Genomic DNA, 20275 nt, shown 5'->3' with positions numbered 1-20275 from the left:
TAAAGAACAAACTTCTCAAGATTATTGGAAATGAGTAGTTCAAAACATGCCACTTTAGAACATATTATCTTCACATATCCTCTTCACACTGAGCAGGTGGTACAGAAACATGACCAGGTTCATGATAACTAAATTAAAAAATTCTTTATTTATATAGCACATTTTTAGTCAACTTGCATTGACCCCAAAGTGCTTCACATAATTACATCCACACACACAGGCAAAGGTGGGTGAAGTGTCTTGCCCAAGGACACACACAAGCAAAGGCGGGTGAAGTGTCTTGCCCAAGGACACAACGACAGTATGCACTCCAAGCGGGATTCGAACCAGCTACCTTCCGGTTGCCAGCCGAACGCTTAGCCCATTGTGCCATCTGTTGTCCCACTTTCCCACAACCTTCAGGTTCTTGAACAGACTCTCACAACCCTAATCCTGTCTCAGCAAAGGAACACTATGGACCATCTCCTGCCCAACCAGCGACTTATTCACTGATTTGGAATCTGTCTTGGTTTTTTTTAAACCACAGACCTTTTTATTTGTTGTCTTGGTTAATTTATGTATAATTTATATTTTTTGTGTTGTGAGAGTCGATGTGCCTGCGATGCAAGTTCTTGTACTTCACAGTACTTGTGCATAGGACAATAAATAAAACATGTACACAACTCACTTGTTAAGTAATTGGTAATTTGGTAATTTTACATTTACCATCTATTTTTAGTTAGCTAAATGATACCTTGCTGGTGCTGTTGGATAAATTATTCGTATGTGTTGAAAGGTCAAGTCTTGTTCCAATACATTTTTAATCCACGCTCTTACACCTTGCCCCGTATCACCTACAGGTAAGAAAAATAAATTAGAATGTAGGCATGTTTTGCATTTCAAGGCAAAGTCTATTATTTAAAAGGGAGAGAAGCCATGAAAGTGGCACAATAATGTCATAATGACAAGGTTAAAACATATTTCCCTGTAACTATGTTCCATTCATATGCAAGTCCTGGGGACCTAGAAATATAACATACTGGCTAATGCTGTATGGCATTAGTATGGCATCGGAAAATAAAATGATGACTATATTTCCTCATGAATTAATTTTTATTTTGGTTAATGCAGAGAACATTAGAACTGCTATGCTCACACAAATCAGAACACAAAAAAGTGAACATGTTTCTACAGAAAAAGGGTTGCCACAGAGGCAGAAGTGAATGAACACATTCACTGGGAATGTGCAGTGAGAAATTAGTAGCTAAGTAACAAAGTAAAGTTTACACAGGGTTACTTGGAATAAAACGGTCATAATGGAGAATCTTGAGAAACTGGAATTATTTTTATTAGATCGGTTTAAGAAGAATTCAGTTTGATGTTCTCTAAAGTTGTGTGGTTTTGATAAATAGGAAATCATCTTCCATAGCTGATCACTAAAGGAACAAAGCCAACCTTCTTTGAATGCACACAAAATTGCTGGGGAAACTCAGCGGGTGCAGCAGCATCTATGGAGCGAAGGAAATAGGCGACGTTTCGGGCCGAAACCCTTCTTCATTTGAATGCAATGAGTTTGGATACTGAAAGCTGCCCCAGAAACAACAATGGGACAGATTCAAAATATAATTTATTAGAAGCAAATAATTTATTTTAAAATGTTAAAAAGGATAAGGAGAAATAGTAATGAATAAGACAAGACACAAGGAACTGAAGGTGATGGAATCCAAGACTAATCTCTGGAAATTGCATGTGTGCTATGTTGCACTGCTCTGCAGAAAACTAAACACAATGATGCCAAATAGATGCCTGGATCTGAAATAAATAATAACTATGCACCTAAATCTTATGTATCCTTCTTCAGCTTGATTTTTTTTGCACCTTTACTCAACTGACCCAAATTTGAGACACCTCACTGAGACATCCTGGCATTTGCATTACCGTTGCACGGCTGCTTATTTCTATTGAAGATAGACACACAACGCTGGAGTAACTCAGCGGGGCAGGCAGGACTCCACACACATCCAACATCACACATTCCTTCTCTCCAGAGATCCTGCCTGCCCCGCTGAGTTACTCCAGCATTTTATGTCTATCTTCGATGTAAACCAGCATCTGCAGTTCCTTCCTACACGACCGTTCCTTTTTACAGATGCCCTGAATGGAACAAACTGCACCAGATTAACAAATATCAGCCAGTAACAGTTTTGGCCTCTGGAGATTGCATGAGATGTCCCAATAGGGGTGGACAAGGGGGAACTGGGCAAAGGGGGGAAAGGTTGGAGGGGACGGACAGCTGTGTGCAGTCTAAAGTGACGAATGAATCGCTGCAGCCTAACCTGAGCCGTGAAGGAAGATGAGAGAGGCGGTGTGTCTCTTGGTCTGAGCAACAATGCTCCTCTGCAGTTGCATCGCCATGGCTGCAACCCGGCACTTCCTGGAAACCAAAGCTCCAGTATCTTTGCTGGAAACTGCCCTGCGTCTGACGCCACACGGCACGTCGCTGTGCGTGTGATTGCAACATTGAGGAGCTGGTGTTGCAACCTCTAGTGTGGTCGGTTGCAACTTGCGACCTTTTCTCAGTTCGTAGCAAAATAACAAAAAACCAACGCTCCTCTCTTCTGTCCTGTCCTGACAGTGCATTAATTACTATGTTAACCTTGTTCCTGAAAGCCAGCCATCACGGCTCACAAATACATTTCCCTTTCAAAGATGAATTTAAAGGTTGGCACTTGTCATTGCTGGGAAAGATTATTGCTACTTTCTATTTCATCGTACAAAAATATATCCTCAGTTTTGAATTGTCTTTTTTTGGCGGCTGGTATGTAAAGCAACATGTCAAATGGTTTTTCAACCCTCGCCATCACTCCCATTATTATGACGATAGACACAACATGCTGGAGTAACTCAGCGGGACAAGCAGAATCTCTGGAGAGAAGGAATGGGTGACGATTCGGGCCGAGACCCTTCAGATTGAGAGTCAGGACAGAGGGAAACTATAGATATAGAATGGTGTGAAAGCGACAGAACAAAGCAGGGGCTGGTCAAGGCATTTAGGCTGCGGGTTAGGTGACAACGAGGCATACAAACAGTAAAATTAATCAGTAGAGCAGTGAAACGAGTTGGAGAACTAGTCTGAAGAAGGGTTTCGGCCCGAAACGTCGCCTATTTCCTTCGCTCCATAGATGCTGCTGCACCCGCTGAGTTTCCCCAGCAATTTTGTGTACCTTGGAGAACTAGGATATGGGGGGGACAGGGAAAGGGGAATGAAGGGGTTACTTGAGATTAGAGAAATCAATATTCATACCGCTGGGTTGTAAGCTGCCAAAGTGAAATATGAGGTGCTGGTCCTCCAACTTGCATTTGGCCTCATTGTAAGTGGAGGAGGCCCTGGACAGAAAGGTCAGAATGAGAATGAGAAGGCGAGTTAAAGTGTTTAGCAGTCTGAAGAAGGGTCTCGAGCTGAAACGTCACACATTCCTTCTCTCCAGAGATGCAGCCTGACCCGCTGAGTTACTCCAGCATTTTGTGTCTATCTTCAGTGTAAAGCAGTATTGCAATTCCTTTCTACACACTTCCATTATTATCGTTAGTTAGAGTTCCTAAGATTAATGAGCAAAGTGAAGTGAGGAAAAATAATTATCAAAGTTCTTGTCGAAAACATTAATTTCCTTTTATTTTGAGTTTACACCCTAGGATTTGTCATTCTTTAAACCTTTACAGCTGTGCTTACTTACTAAAATATTTCATGTATTTTATTCCCGACTTTTGATTGTTGGAGTCAAGAACCTAAATGTCAGCTATACCAACATTCGATCTGCCAAGTCTTATTCATAATGAAATAAATTGGCTCTATTTGGTGATAATTCAATTGGAAGAGATGAAACAAACTGATCAATATATTTGCATCTACTTTTGAAGATTTACTCCTGAGATTCACTGTTGCATTGATTGATGCAAATGAGAGATATTTTTTGTGTTGATTTGGTTTCGTTCAAAGATAGAAAAGCCTTATGTAAAATCTTCTAAAGTACACATTTCCTAATTAATCGCTGAATGCCAATGTAAAAATGCTTATTTGATAATTTATGTTTATTTTCTTTAAAACAACTCCAGAGTCATGTTATTCAATCACGGTTCAGAATATCTGAAAGTTGCCAAACTTCTTGGGTGTGAACATGTTACTGAACAAACTCTCTGGCACCAACTTCTGAAGAAACTCCTGAGAATCTAGTTGGCTTTGTGGTGGGTCTTGGATGAACACATTTTTGTTTGAAAAGATCATCTTGAAATAGTATATTTTGGCTTTAACATCTTGCCAATATGCAAAAATAGCACAAACGAAATATAAAAATGTATTTGCGGACAGCACGTACCAATGTTCTTCACACAAGAGGCACTTAATTTATATTATTATGCAATATTTTTCCACCATGTGCTGCTCTGTAAAATACTTTTCATTTCGGCATTGTAAAAAAAGTTATTGTCGTGGTAGCTTTAATGTGGGTTTACAAGCATGGTGCCATTTTCTGGGTGTCCAAATGTTTCTTTAACCTGGAGGGACTCTGCTAACAAGAATATCCTGGTTTCTGTTGAAAATGATAAAGTGTGCAGCACCACATAAAATGATAATTAAAAACCACTGAAACGTGATAAAATGACCTAATAGACTATCACCTTTGTTTGATTTGGCAGAGGTTTATAAGATGAGGATTGGTGATATCTCTACCACTTCAAAGGCAAATTGAAAGGTTAGTAATTAAACATAGAAACACATCATTGGATCCAGGCAGTGCATTCATTTACTGTTCATTGAAGGAAATGGTTTATTTGCTCACCCTCCTCCAGTTCAATTGTCTTCCATTCATTCATTTATTCAATCCAATGGTAAGCATAATTTCTACCCAACTGTTAATCATGAACGAGAGCCCAGATTTATGCCAGGTAACATTCCAATGAATTTGCATTCTAGCCTCTCATTCATAAATTATGGTATCCAATAGCATTCAAAGTACTTCAAATCAGATTGTTAAAGTATTATGAGCATATCATTGTATCCACGTTGATATTCGATGGAGCCAAAAGTGCATCCATGCGTGTACTTACAGGTATCTATAATGTTTTAACATTTCCAAAATTGACATCAATGTACATATAGAAATACATTTGATGATTGGATTTAATGCTATATTGGTTAGGTCATTAGCTCACATATAAAGAGAAACAGGCCTGTACAGGCCAACAGATATATGATGTTAAGGCACAAAATGCTGGAGTATGCTCCAGGCAGCATCTCTGGAGAACACGTATAGGTGATATTTTGTGTCAGAACCTAGAGTCTGCAGAAGGATTTTGACTTGAAACATCACCTATCTATGTTCTCCAGTGATGTCACCTGATATGCTGAGTTACTCCAGCATTTTGTCCCTTTCCTTGGTAAACCAGCATTCGTAGTTCCTCGTTTGAGATATATGTCATTGTCATATTGGAGCCTAGCACACTGCAATAAACAACAAAATGGAAAATGTTGGAAGTACTGAGCATGTCGAGATGTTTTTGCGGAGCGATAAACAGAGTTTATGCTTCAGATCACCTGCATCTCTCTACGCAGATGGGACCTGACTGCATTTATTTCAGTTTTTAACATCTGCAGTGTTTCACTTTTCAACTGCTGTTAATAGCTTGAAAGCCTTTGACAGCCAGACACACATTCAGCAGCAGGAGGACCCGAGCTTATCCTCAATCCCTCAGCACTGTGCTTTGAATTAATCAGCTTTGGCAGATGCAGTAAACCTGTGTGGCTTTTTACAGTCATTTGAACTTGACCAAGTCAATAAGGAATTGTGTAAAAACTAGTGATAAAACTTTTTGATCACTTCAAAACTAGTTACTCATGTACATGGATATATTGATAGTAATTGGACATTAATGCATTACATCTTAATGGTGCCTCCAGGCAAGGACAAGCTGCTGGGAGGAGGAGCAAAGAGAAAGATGACTCCCAGCAGGGTCTCCGATCGACCAGGGTGTTCACAAACAATTGTCACATCTGAGCCTTAGTGAGGAGCATAACTGCTCCAGGGGAATAGAGTACCGTCATGTGACAATATTTGGCAACTTGGTCACTCTACTGAAGGCACAGATAATATTTAAGAAATGCTGTATGTTTACAGTAATCCCCAACAAAAATAAGATCATTGGAAAGGTCTAGAGAGTGTGATGTGGAGAGGATGCTTCAGTATTGGGAGAATCTGGGAAAAGAGAACAAGCCACAGAATAAAAGGAAGTACCTTAAGAATGTTGAGGGGGGGGGGAGTGGGCGGGGGATTTCTTTAGCCAGAGGGTGGTAAATATGTGGAATTTATTACCACTGATGGATGTGGAGTGTCATTAGGTGTTTTTTAATTGGAGATTGATATGTTCTTGATCAGTAAGGGCATCAAAGGTTATGGGGAGAAGGCAAGAGAATGGGGTTGAGAGGGAAAAATAGATCAGCCACGATTGAATGGTGGGTCAGGCCCAATGGGCAAAATGACTTAATTCTGCACCTATGTCTTATGGCGGGGTGGGGGGGAGGGAGGGTTTGATGGGCATGTGAGAAAGAATAGATGGGAGAATGGGGCTGATAAGAACCGGCATGCGTTCAATGGACCAAGAGATGTTATTTAGCAACAGAAAATATAAAAGCATTACGAAAATAATGTTTTCAATAAATAAACAGAGTAGAATCCCTTAAAAAACCTTCTAAATAACAAAAAAGGATGGAACCTGGTGGATTACTACCATTAAGGTCTTAATGACGTAACACGTATCATTTAAATTCTTCCATCTACCTCAAACAGGAGCTCCAGATAGCTCCAGGATTAATAATTTTAATATTACTTCCTAATTCCTGGTGATGAAATAGAGGGAAATTCATAATCAACAGGCCTATGTCAAAGAAACACAAAATGATGGAGTAACTCAGCGGGACAGGCAGCATCTCTGGAGAGATGGAATGGGTGATGTTTCAGGTCAAGACCCTTCTTTAGCCTATGTCTCCTGATCAGAAGATCAGAATCACACTTTATTCGCCAAGTATGTTTTGCAACATACGAGGAATTTCATTGGCCAGGTCAGTCATACAATTAAAAGCAACAAATCACTCAAAAACACATTTTAACATGAACATCCACCACAGTGACTCCTACACATTCCTCACTGTGATGGAAGGCGAAATAAAGTTCAAGTCCTTTCTTTTGTTCTTCCTCGGTCGGGGGCCTCGAGCCCTACGTTGATGGGATGGTCTTGACTCCTGCAGCTGGCGGCGTTCGGGCCCTCTACGTTGAGGCATTCAGCCCCTGCATCAAGGGAATGTCAGTTCCCCCACGCTGGGCGATCGAACCTCACGTCGGGGCTGGTTATACCTTCTGCAACGTTGGAGCTCCCGACTAGCCTCTCCCGAGACTGCAAGCCCTTGATGGTAAGTCCGCAGGCCGCGGTGGGAGCGACCCCAGGCAAGGGATCCGCTCCGATGGTAAGTCTGCGCCCCACGGTGGGGCTCACGACAGTCCGAGGAGGATTCCAGCACTAGCGATTTTAGGCCGCAAAGCCCGGAGAATGTGATCCGAAAATTGATCACATCTCCGGGAAGGTAGGAACTTGAAAAAAAGTTACCCCCGATCCCCTCCCCCCTCCCCCCATATAAAACAAACCGAAGAACATTAAAGCCAACTTTTAACAAACTAAAAAATAACAAAATGAAAGAAAAAACGAACAGTCTGCCGGCAGGGCTGCCATCTCCCCGGCGCCCCTGATGAGTTTATTTATATAAATCCAGAGACAGTAAATATCTAATGTTGTTTCATGCCTGTAGTGAAAATGCAGTTTGGTGTCAAAGGGTGAGCTGAACCTTGGCAGGATTGGCAAGAACTGGTGCGTCTCTCTACCCGCCCATTCAGCATGGTGTCACAATAGGCTTCTGTGTGCCTCTTGGATTCCAATTTGAATCTGTTGAATCTCAGTCAACATTGCATATTCATCTGGGGGAGGAAACTCAAATCCTATCAATCTGGACTGGATTCAAACACAACCTGTGGCATGAAAAAACAATGCTACTCCATTTCCTTCCCCTGGTTTTAATCTAACTCGAGGAAATGAGAATCTATCTTCCAAAATTCTTCACAGCCCATTTGCATTTGCATGTTTTTTGGAATAACACTTGCCATTTCCCTTTTCAAAAATATTTTAAAAATAAAATGTAGTTTCTATTGTCTAATAGATCAAAAGGTTAATTTTAATTTCCTGGTGGTTGCCCTTTGAGTGCTGCAGCCCTTAAATGCAGCAGCACTGGGTTAAGGCAGTGTTGGGAGATTGAGCCTGCCAGGGTTACGTTTGCAGGTCAGTGAGAGATTGTAATCATAGAATATATCACTGGATGTGGGAGTCTATGATTGCAGAACACCCTCTGCAGCAAACAATACAATAACCAAGAAGCATTCAGAACATTGAGCATAGAATGTTTGGATGCATTGAACATTATTACTGTGAACAGGGAGAAGATAGATCATAAACAATACAACACAGGAACAGATCCTTTGGCCCATCATGTGCGTGCCGAGCATGAGGTCAATCTAACTAACTCCATCAGCCAGCATACGTTCTGTAATCTTCTGTCCATGTCTATCTAAATGTCCCCAAAACATTGCTAACATAACTGCTTCTACCATCTCCCCTGGCAATGCTTGTCAGGCACCTGCCATTGTGAAAAAAAATCACCTCACACATCTCCTTTAAACTCCCCCCTCTCACCTTAAATCTCTGCTCTCTACATTTGATGTTTCCACACAGGAAATCTATCCTATCTATGCCCCCCATGGTTTTGTATATTGACGTCAGGCCCAACATTGGAGCAAAAACAATCGAATTTTATCCGACCTCTCCATATAGCTTATCCCATCTAATCCAGGTAACATCCTGAAGAACCGCTTCTGCCCTCATCCAAAGCCTCCACACCCTTCTGAGAACATGGCGACCAAATCACTCCCAACGTCGCCTAACTAAAGATAGACACAAAAAGCTGGAGTAACTCAGCCGGGCAGGCAGCATCTCTTGGGAGAAGGTATGGGTGACGTTTTGGGTCGAGACCGTTCTTCAGACTGGTGATGCCTAACTAAAGTTTTACACAACTACAACATGACCTGCCAACTATTACACTCAGTGCCCTGACCAATAAAGGTAGCGTGCCATATGACTTCTTTACCACCCTATCAATTTGTGTTGCAACTTTCAGGGAGCAATGGATTTGCATCTCAAGATCCCCCTGTATATCCATGCTCCCAAGTGTCCTGCCATTTACTGTATGATTTCCTCTTGCATTTCACCTCCCAAAATGCAAAACCTTACTTCATCTTGTCCAGACCAAACCCCCTTAGCCATATCTCTGCCCAAATTTCTAATTGATCTATATCCTGTTGAATCCTGACAACCTACCCGCTATCCATAACTCCACCAATTTTCATGCCGTCTGCAAACTTATCAATCAGACACATACATTTTCATCCAGAGGTTGAAAACAGAGTTTGTAGCACCGATCCTCATGGAATACCAGTGATCATAGACATCCAGTCAGCAAAACATCTTTCCACTAGTTCCCTGTCTGTCTTCTATGATCAAGTTAATTTTGTATCCAATTTACAAACTCACTGTACATCCCATATGATTTAATCACCTGGGCCAGCCTACTATGAGTGACATTGTCATACATAATAATAATAATAATGGATGGGATTTATATAGCGCCTTTCTAATACTCAAGGCGCTTTACATCGCATTATTCATTCACTCCTCAGTCACACTCGGTGGTGGTAAGCTACTTCTGCAGCCACGGCTGCCCTGGGGCAGACTGACGGAAGCGTGGCTGCCATTCTGCGCCTACGGCCCCTCCGACCACCACCAATCACTCACACACATTCACACACATTCACACACAGGCAAAGGTGGGTGAAGTGTCTTGCCCAAGGACACAACGACAGTATGCACTCCAAGCGGGATTCGAACCGGCCACCTTCTGGTCGCCAGCCGAACACTTAGCCCATTGTGCCATCTGTCGTCACTGAAGTTCATGTGGACAACATCTATTGCCCAACCCTGGTCAATCATCTATGTCACTTCTTCAAAATACACAATCAAATTTATGAGATAGGACCTGCCCCACACAAAGCTATGCTGACAGTCCCAAATAAGTCCATGCTTTTCCAAATGTGAGTAAAACCTGCCCCTCAGCGTTTTCTCCAATAATTTCTCCATCGCTGATGGAAGACATTTGAAATACCTCTGGCCCCATGTATTTTAGCAGGAGCCTGAAATGTATGAATTCATGATCAGGCTGGAACCTCAGGCACACCGAAAAACTCTGCTATGATTTAACTCTGTTTCTGCTTAGTTCCTGCTATTCAGAGAGTTAAACATCAGTGCTCAAAACCTACTACACTTTGCAATGCACAAAGTGAGCCTTCAATGCAGCGGAATTTTGTACTGCACACCTTGTCTATGATGTTTATGTTACTTGCTGAGGAAGAATGTGCATATGGTTTTAGTGTAATCTGCCTGATAGGCAGATATCCAACGTTATTAACTGAAGGAGCCTACAGATAGTTTCTTAAGAAACTCAGTCTTACGGTCTGAAGAAAGGTTTTGACCTGAAACGTCACCCATTCCTTCTCTCCAGGGATGCTGCCTGTCCCGCTGAGTTACTCCAGCTTTTCGTGTCTATCTGATAGTTTCAGGGTGACTGATTCAATGGAATGTCTGTGTCTCTGACTAAGTGCCAGCAATGTTTTTTTTAACTTTATTGGAGATATCATCCAGGATCACTTTTAATGGTAAGCAGTGCATTTTAAATGTTTTATTGGTGTTTGAGGAAAAGCAGTCGAGCTTTCTCAGACAAATGGAATTAGAATAAAAAGGTTCCACATAGTACATGCTGATAAATACAGCAAGAGACAAGGCTGGAAAAATGGATGCAAACCGCAGCATTGCCAGTATTAAAATGACACTACACCCTCTTGGGTCATGCTGCAAAATGTTAAAAATAAGTTTATTCCTTTTTTGGAATCGCACTCCCCATTTTCCTATTTGCCACTTATTTTGAAACCGCCGACCTTAGTCATTTGGGAGAGCAGGCATGGGGGATCGCAAATTCCTCTGCAGCCCCCAGGGCTTGGAGCACATCGTATGCTTTCTAACGTGATCAGTTGACACACATTAGTGGGAGAAGGCACAGAAAGAACAGAACAACCATCAACCAATTTTATCACACGAACAATCATCTTACAACTGAAACTACATATTATGAAGCACTTTGTTGGCCGGTGCACTATGTTGATTTTTCCACCTTTTGAAATCAGGACAATTAAAAAGCAAATTCTGAAGATAATGAAGATAAATGGTAGATCAAGGTTGAGTCACAATAATAGTAGGTATAGGATGTGTATGAGATGGAACTGCAGATGCTGATTTACACCAAAGATAGAAACAAAATGCTGGAGTAACTCATCGAGTCCGGCAGCATCTCTGGAGAAAAGGAATATGTGACATTTCAGGTCGACCTGAAACAACGGGTACCGCAAGGCTCAGTGCTGGGACCCCAGCTATTTACAATATATATTAATGACCAGGATGAGGGAATTGAATGCAACATCTCCAAGTTTGCGGATGACACGAAGCTGGGGGGCAGTGTTAGCTGTGAGGAGGATGCTAGGAGGCTGCAAGGTGACTTGGATAGTTTGGGTGAGGGGGCAAATGCATGGCAGATGCAGTATAATGTGGATAAATGTGAGGTTATCCATTTTGGTGGCAAAAACAGGAAAGTAGACTATTATCTGAATGGTGGCCGATTAGGAAAAGGGGAGATGCAACGAGACCTGGATGTCATGGTACACCAGTCATTGAAAGTAGGCATGCAGGTGCAGCAGGCAGTGAAGAAAGCAAATGGTATGTTAGCATTCATAGCAAAAGGATTTGAGTATAAGAGCAGGGAGGTTCTCCTGCAGTTGTACAGGGTCTTGGTGAGACCTCACCTGGAGTATTGCGTACAGTTTTGGTCTCCTAATCTGAGGAAAGACATTCTTGCCATAGAGGGAGTACAGAGATGGTTCACCAGACTGATTCCTGGGATGGCAGGACTTTCATATGAAGAAAGACTGGATAGACTCGGCTTGTACACGCTAGAATTTAGAAGTTTGAGGGGGGATCTTATAGAAACTTACAAAATTCTTAACGGGTTGGACAGGCTAATAATAATAATAATAATAAATTTTATTTTCGGGCGCTTTTCAAATCTCAAGGTCACCTTACAAAGATTAAACAGAAGAGAAAAAAAACATATAGTCGGAGAAAAATAAATAATGACATCACCAATACACAAATTAAAGATAGAAATCGCTCCAAAGACACAAAATAAAAAAAAATTTAAAAACACAATGTGAAGAGAGAGCAGCGGCAGCTAAAGCGCGCCAGCGTACACTCTCTCTTCCGACAGCCATCTTGGACACAGACTAACAAAGTACCTTACACACAGAAAAATCATCCCCCCACAGTGGTTACCTCTGTGGGGGAAGGCATAAAAGTCCAGTCCCCAACCCCAGTTCTCCCAGAAGTCAGGCCTATTAAGGCCACCGCTGTTGCCTCTACGTAGGCCCGATGTTCCTGGCCGTTCTGGCCGGGTGGTCTTGCCCCGGCGTCGGGAGAGTCCTCACAGCGGCTGGGCCACCTGGAACGGCCGCTTCCTAGCAGGGGATTGTCGGCTTCCGCAGCCGACAAGGACGCACCGAGTTGGAGCTCCCAGGCTCCCGATGTTAAAGTCGGAGCCGCCCGCTCCGCTCCGCAGACCCGCAGCCCGCAGGTGTTGATCTCGGCGGTCCAGCTCACCGAAGCTCCAGCGCGTCGATCCAGCGCGGCGTCCTAGGCAAGGCATCGCCCGCTCCGCTCCACGATAGCGCTCCAGCGCTGTGCCACCACCGAAGCCGAGGTGCTGGGCGGTCCCCACCAGGAAACGGCGCTCCAAGCCCGCTGGTAGGCCACGAGGACGGGTCGACGGGCAGCCCAGAGAAAAAGCTGCCTCACCGACCAGGTAGGGACCTAGAAGTAAGGTTACCTCCTTCCCCCCACAATAAGAAGTCCAACGAAAAAACGACGAACAAAACTAACTAAAAACTGAAAAAAAAATGAATTAAACGGACGGCTGCTGGTTAGCAGCCGTTCCCCAAGATGGCTCCTCCTACAGGCTAGATGCAGGAAGATTATTCCCGATGTTGGGGAAGTCCAGAACTAGGGGTCACAGTTTAAGGATAAGAGGGAAGTCTTTTATGACCGAGATGAGAAAATCATTTTTTACACAGACAGTGGTGAATCTGTGGAATTCTCTGCCACAGAAGGTAGTTGAGGCCAGTTCATTGGCTATATTTAAGAGGGAGTTAGATGTGGCCCTTGTGGCTAAAGGGATCAGGGGGTATGGAGAGAAGGCAGGGATGGGATACTGAGTTGGATGATCAGCCATGATCATATCGAATGGCGGTGCAGGCTCGAAGGGCCGAATGGCCTACTCCTGCACCTATTTTCTAAGTTTCTATGTGTCTAACACCTATTCCCTTTCTCCAGAGATGCTGCCTAACCCGCTGTGTTACTCCAGCATGTTGTGTCTATCTTCAATACTAATAGGAATCTCTTTACTCTTTGTGCCTGTCCTTGAGTGCTGGCAGCCAGAGTTCTGACTTCACAGATCTTTACTGAGCAAATTCAATTTTTATCTCCTGAAAACCTCAAGCCGAATTATTGCTTATGCTCTAGGCATTGTCATTTTGCAGTCCAGCCAAGGCGTTTACTGATGAGCTAGAAATGCTCCTTTGGCCGTCACAAATCTAGCTCGGTCCTCTCCTGCCCAGGTTCATGTTCTCCCAAAAACTGTCTGGCCATTCGTAGTTGTACTGTGGAAAATTATACCCCATCATACACATATTTTGCACCCAGAGAAAACAAATGTAGTCAAGCAGGGGACCTGTATTATACCCAGCCTAATGTTCCTTCAAGGAAAATTAAATGGGCCGCATAATGAGCAGCTGATTCACTACTATCCATATTTTCTCTGCCAAAGTTATCTTTCATCACCTTTGTTTCTCAAATATTTTTCTGTAGTGACCACTGAAAGGTTAATTCACCATTCTTGAAACCCCTTCACTATTTTATGTTTTAATCACTTAATTTTTATGGATCTGATTAATGGCTCTTATGCTGAGCAGACCGATGTTAGTTCAAAATAATGTATGTGTTTTTCCTCAAACATCCTCAGGGACACATAACTTGAACCAAGAAAAAGGACTGTATTTGCATTCATGCGTTACGCTATTTGTAAATGACATAAGTGTATGTGTATTGGAATGGCTTCCTCTTAGCAGGAATGCTGGTCGTAATTTGCTAAACTGAAAAGGTATGGCTGACAGAATTCCAGTGGTCTTTGGAGAACAAGATTATAGATAGTGTCAAACATGGTTCTGTTTAAAATTACAAAATTTGGTTTACAGCCTGTGGTTAACCACCCACTGTTTAGACAGCATGCAATACAGCATGCAACATATAATGTTTTGTGACAGGACTAAAGTGCTTGTCATGTCTTCCAAGAGGTTTTGCAAGACAACTTTATTCTTCCTTTCGAAAATCATTTTTAAGAACAACGTTATGCACATTTTTTACTACGAGCCCGCAAGGACAATTTTAATCATACCCATGGCTGACCTTTTGCAAATGGCAACACAGTCCTGCCAAGAGGTTATAGCATAAACCATGGGTTTATGGGACGACAGATGGCACAATGGGCTAAGTGTTCGGCTGGCAACTGGAAGGTAGCCGGTTCGAATCCCGCTTGGAGTGCATACTGTCGTTGTGTCCTTGGGCAAGACACTTCACCCACCTTTGCCTGTGTGTGAATGTGTGTGAATGTGTGTGAATGTGTGTGAGTGATTGGTGGTGGTCGGAGGGGCCGTAGGCGCAGATTGGCAGCCACGCTTCCGTCAGTCTGCCCCAGGGCAGCTGTGGCTACAGAAGTAGCTTACCACCACCGAGTGTGACTGAGGAGTGAATGAATAATGCGATGTAAAGCGCCTTGAGTATTAGAAAGGCGCTATATAAATCCCATCCATTATTATTATTATTATGGGTTCTTCTGGATTGTTCAAGCAAAATGTCTCACTTTAACTTACTCAGAAATAAAGCATCAGGTAAAGACAATGATATTTCTGGTAATGAATCTTCAACTGAAGCTGCAGTCATGATATAATAATGTTTTTATAGATATTTGTATGACTTCTTGTTTCGATCCACCAGTTTTAAGGTGCAGATGTATTTAACAGCTAGTAAATGTACACCACCAGATTAGGCCAGTTGGATCTTATCTTATCTTTTGCTCACTGAGTCCAGAACCAGGTTCACATCTAGCTCTGCATCCAGAAGTAGCTCAATTGTAGCACAGGTCTGTGACGCTAAACCAACCTAAAATGCAAGTAGATACAAATCAGTGTAACAGTACTGGGGATTTAGGACTGTCACTAGAGCAATGGGGATCAAAACTGATGGGCACTGATCTGCAAACATACAACAATAAGGTACATACTGTTAGTTTTTAAGAAGGAACTGCAGATGCTGGAAAATTGAAGGTAGACAAAAGTGCTGGAGAAACTCAGCGGGTGCAGCAGCATTTATGGAGCGAAGGAAATAAGCAACGTTTTGGGCCAAAACCCTTCTTCAGACTGATGTAGGGTGGCGGGGGGGGGGGGGAGAAGAAAGGAGAAAGGAAGAGGAGGAGCCCGAGGGCTGAGGGAGAGTTGAGAAGGGGAGGAGACAGCAAGGGCTACCGGAAAATGGAGACGTCAATGTTTAGGGTGCAAACTGCCCAAGCGGAATATGAGGTGCTGCTCCTCCAATTTCCGGTGGTGCTCACTCTGGCCATGGAGGAGCATCGATGATTGCTTTGGTGCTACCGCCTGCACCCACATACAACTGACTGACTTCATCCACTTCACCAGTAACTTCCATCCGGCACTGAAATACACCTGGACCATTTCCGCCACTTCCCTGCCATTCCTTGACCTCACTATCTCCATCGCAGGTGATAGACTTCTGATCGACATCCACTATAAACCCACTGACTCCCATGGCTAGATTACACTTCTTCCCACCCTGCTTCCTGTAAGGACTCCATCCCCTACTCCCAATTCCTCCGTCTACGCCGCATCTGCTCTCAGGATGAGGTGTTCCACACCAGGGCATCGGAAATGTCCTAATTCTTCAGGGAACGAGGGTTCCCCTCACCTACTATAGGTGAGGCTCCTTCATCTCTTCAGGGTCTCTTCAATACCCCGTAACGTTGCTCTCTCTCCCCATCCCCTCACTCATAACAAGGGCAGAGTCCCCCTTGTCCTCACCTTTCACCCCACTACCCGTCACGTACAATTAATAGTCCTCCGTTATTTTCGCCACCTCCAACGTGACCCCACCACTCGCCACATCTTCCCATCTCCCCTCCTGTCTGCTTTCCGCAAAGACCGCTCCCTCCGTAACTCCTTGGTCAATTCTTCCCTTCCCACCCGTACCACCTCCTCCCCAGCCCTTTCCCTTGCAACCACAAGAGATGCTACACTTGTCGCTTTACCTCCCCCCTCGACTCTATTCAAGGACCCAAGCAGTCGTTCCAGGTGCGACAGAGGTTCACCTGCATCTTCTGCAACCTCATCTATTGCATCCGCTGCTCTAGATGTCAGCTGATCTACATCGGTGAGACCAAGCGTAGGCTTGGCTATCATTTCGCGGAACACCTCCGCTCGGTCTGCATTAACCAACCTGATCTCCCTGTGGCTCAGCACTTCAACTCCCCCTCCCATTCTGAATCCGACCTTTCTGTCCTGGGCCTCCTCCATGGCCAGAGTGAGCATCACCGGCAATTGGAGAAGCAGCACCTCATATTCCGCTTGTGCAGTTTGCACACTAGCGGCATAAACATTGACTTCTCCAATTTCCTTTAGCCCTTGCTGTCTCCTCCCCTCCTCCCCTTCTCAGCTCTCCCTCAGCCCTTAGGTTAGGAGGGAGAGATAGATCAGCCATGATTGAAAGGCAGCATAGACTTGATGGGATGAATGGCTTAATTCTACTCCTTATGATCTTATGATCTAATGGTTTATAGGATGATGACTGAAATACAATACAATACAATATACAATATACAATATTTATTACATGTCATTTGAACCTCAGTGAGGCTCAAACGAAACTCCGTTTCCACAGCCATACAAACAAAGACAATTTCCTACAGACATACACACAATTCAATTTACAGAAACATCCATCACAGTGAACCCACTGTGATGGAAGGCAAAGTCTTTTCTCTCCCCTGTTCTCCATTTCTCTCCCGATGTCGAAGCCCCAGGCGGGCGATGATAAGTCCCACGGCCATTTTAGGCCGCGCCAGGCGATGTACGGCCCCGCTCCCGGTCTAAATGTCACAAAGTTGGAGCCCCCGACGGGCGCTGGAATGTCCCACGGCCATTAAGCCGCGCCGGGCGATGTACGGCCCCGCTCCGGGTCGTTCCAACCCCGCGACACGGGCTGGAGAAGTTGCGTTATGGGAGCTCCAGAAAGCGGTCTCTCACCCGGACCCGCGAGCTCCCGATGTCCCAGTCTACCGGACCTGCGGCTGCAGCTGGAGCCTCCGAGCTACGTGGTCGGGCCGCAGCAGCGAGCCACCACCGCTCCCCACGCTCCGATGCCGGCCAGCCCCACGATGGTAAGTCCGCAGCTCCGCAGGTTCCGTGACTGGAGCCCCCAGGTCGTTTAGGCTGGAGGCCGCTTCCCGGTGCTAGGCCCCAACGACAACGGAGACCCGACAGGGAAAAGGTCGGGTCTCCCGTACAGGGAAGAGATTTTTTTTAAGTTTCCCCCTTCCCCCCCCCCCCCGCCCCCCACATATACACAGTCAAAAACACTATTAAAAAACACAAACAACTACATTTAACTAGACAAAAAATTAAAAAAAAGGCAGACAGGCTGTTGGGGCCGCTGCAACACAGAGCCGCGCCACCGAGATGTATCATATACTGCCGTGAATGTCTCATGGTGGACACAAAATGCTGGAGTAACTCAGTGGGACAGGCAGCATCTCTGGAGAGAAGGAATGGGTGATGTTTCGGCAACATAGCCATAGGAGGATGCCATTCAATTCCCCAATCTTAAACCATCGTTTACTGAAATTACCCCTTACTTGAGATCTAACCATATATCTACCTTGCCCCTTTGTAATAGCTCTGTTGAAAAATAACATTTAAATTTATAAATGCCATTTAAAGAAGGATTTTCTAAACTTTTAGCACTTTTTGTATGTTGAACTATTGAATCACTGAAGCCTTTCATTTTACCTGTTAGGCTTTGCTTCACCGATCAGTGATAAACACCTTCTCTCTATCTGTCATGCCTGTTGCATTAATAACCAAACCTTTGACAAAATTGCCCCTTAGACTTTTTAAATCTCAGGGAATTTAACTCTTTGTTACTTTAACCCTGGAAGTTCTGGTATTATTCCAATAAATCCAAGCACCATTCAATCCAAGGCCTGGATATTTTCCACATTGTATACACAATACCTCAAGCATGACCTAACTACAACTTTACTTGCAGAATAAATATTATTCCCCTGGACTAGAACGCTCTGGGTATTGGAGCAGGTAAAAAATCTGCTATTCAGCAACAAACAACTTACCTCCTGAATCCCCATCTTACAAGGCATAAGTCAAATGCGTTGTGAAATAGCATGCAACAAAAAAGCTTTTCACTGCACCACAGTACACGTGACAATAATAAACTAAACTAAATGTTAATATTTTTGGGGATAAGAACAACTGTAATGATGTTCTAGAAGCTCATTACCATTAAGCATTAATCATCTTAGTTGACTGGGCCCCCACAATCATTCTAACCATTCATCTTTTCCACTGTTTCTGATCTGTAAGATGCACAAGGCTATAACATGCCCTGAGCTCATGACATATACCACAAAGAAGAAGCTGAAGATGGGAAGAACCTGGGAACACTACCTGGATGTTTCCTTCCATACCACCCTGACTTAGAAATATGTCGCCATTGTTTCACTGTTGTTAGGTTCAAACTCTAGAGCATCTTGTCCTCCATCTGGTTGACAACAGTGATTCAAGGATGTGATGCATCACTCCCTTTATAAGGGCATTCGGGGATGAGTTTGCCAATGATGCTGTGAGAGACAAATAGAACTAAAATGTTGTCATTTAGATGCACTCTTCAATTCCTTTCACAAGATGCTGTTTTTTTACTAAACATCCAAAGTTTTCACTTAGCACCTCTTCATGGCCACAGCAGTCTTTTGGGTACTTAACACCTCCGGGGAAAATCATCCCATAAAACCAAATGAAATGTTGATATTACTTCACAGCTCCTTTAGAATCTTACGAGTGGCCTATATTTAAAAAATGTCAAGTTAAATATTGGTACAATAAAGTAAATATGGACAGTCCTGCAACATTAATAAGATGAATTTAGTGAAAGTGAAATAAAAACTTAACATATTCATGTCCTTCAGTGATTTGTGATGAGCTTGTGATTTAAAAATATTCTTTGGATACTATTTGATTCATTATGGGTGTATGTTAGAATGGGAGCCTGATACCAATGATGTAAAGAGAATAATTGAGGATATTCCAACGATAAAGCTGCAGTGGAAATAACATTTTGTCCCAGAGTAAGAAGAGAAGAAGCAAACATAGTTCTAAGTGGTTTAACAGAGAGATTGGAAAAACATTAAAGGAAATAAAAGTCATGACATAGAGAGAGGAAAATTGGCAAATATTTGAAAAAAAAGTTAAAGGCATTAAAATTTAAACCAGAACGATATTGTTGAGATAATGCACCGATTGAACAGTGTAATGGAATGTTCAGAGATTTTCACGACCGTTTTACCACAGCAAATGTTGGCAGTGTTCCCAGTCCAATAGCTGTTCAGATGGTGAATGGATTAAGTTCGCAGAGAGAATTCAAATCTATTAAAAACTAAGGAAATAATCCAAATTAATTACGAATTAACAAACAAATAACACAAAAATAATTACAAGTGTTTAAACAAACTTAATTGGTTTAAAAATATAAACTACAACTATCTACCCAGGTACCTTGCAGTTATTCCTCTCTGGTAAAAAATAATGTTCTTTGTCCGGTTTTGTCAGGTTTTGGTAAATGATGGGGTTTGTGGCAC

The 20275-nt window shown here is 43.2% G+C and overlaps 1 protein-coding gene across 1 annotated transcript in view; it reads right to left on the bottom strand.

Annotated features, from left to right (window-relative positions):
- The window catches only part of lyplal1 (lysophospholipase like 1), a 29310-nt gene extending 10541 nt beyond the window's left edge, over nucleotides 1–18769 (bottom strand). Inside the window, exons 1-4 of the mRNA XM_033026367.1 lie at nucleotides 18755–18769; nucleotides 15418–15498; nucleotides 2316–2607; nucleotides 734–833 (exon numbers count right to left, since the gene is read on the bottom strand). Coding sequence (XP_032882258.1) covers nucleotides 734–833; nucleotides 2316–2607; nucleotides 15418–15498; nucleotides 18755–18769 — 488 coding nt within the window. The remainder of the gene's footprint in view (nucleotides 1–733; nucleotides 834–2315; nucleotides 2608–15417; nucleotides 15499–18754) is intronic.
- Nucleotides 18770–20275: the final 1506 nt, after the last annotated feature.

Source organism: Amblyraja radiata, chromosome 8 (assembly GCF_010909765.2).
Source record: "Amblyraja radiata isolate CabotCenter1 chromosome 8, sAmbRad1.1.pri, whole genome shotgun sequence".
NCBI lineage: Eukaryota > Metazoa > Chordata > Chondrichthyes > Rajiformes > Rajidae > Amblyraja > Amblyraja radiata.
Note: the sequence above shows the minus strand (reverse complement) of the source record. Positions and strands in the feature narration are given on the sequence as shown.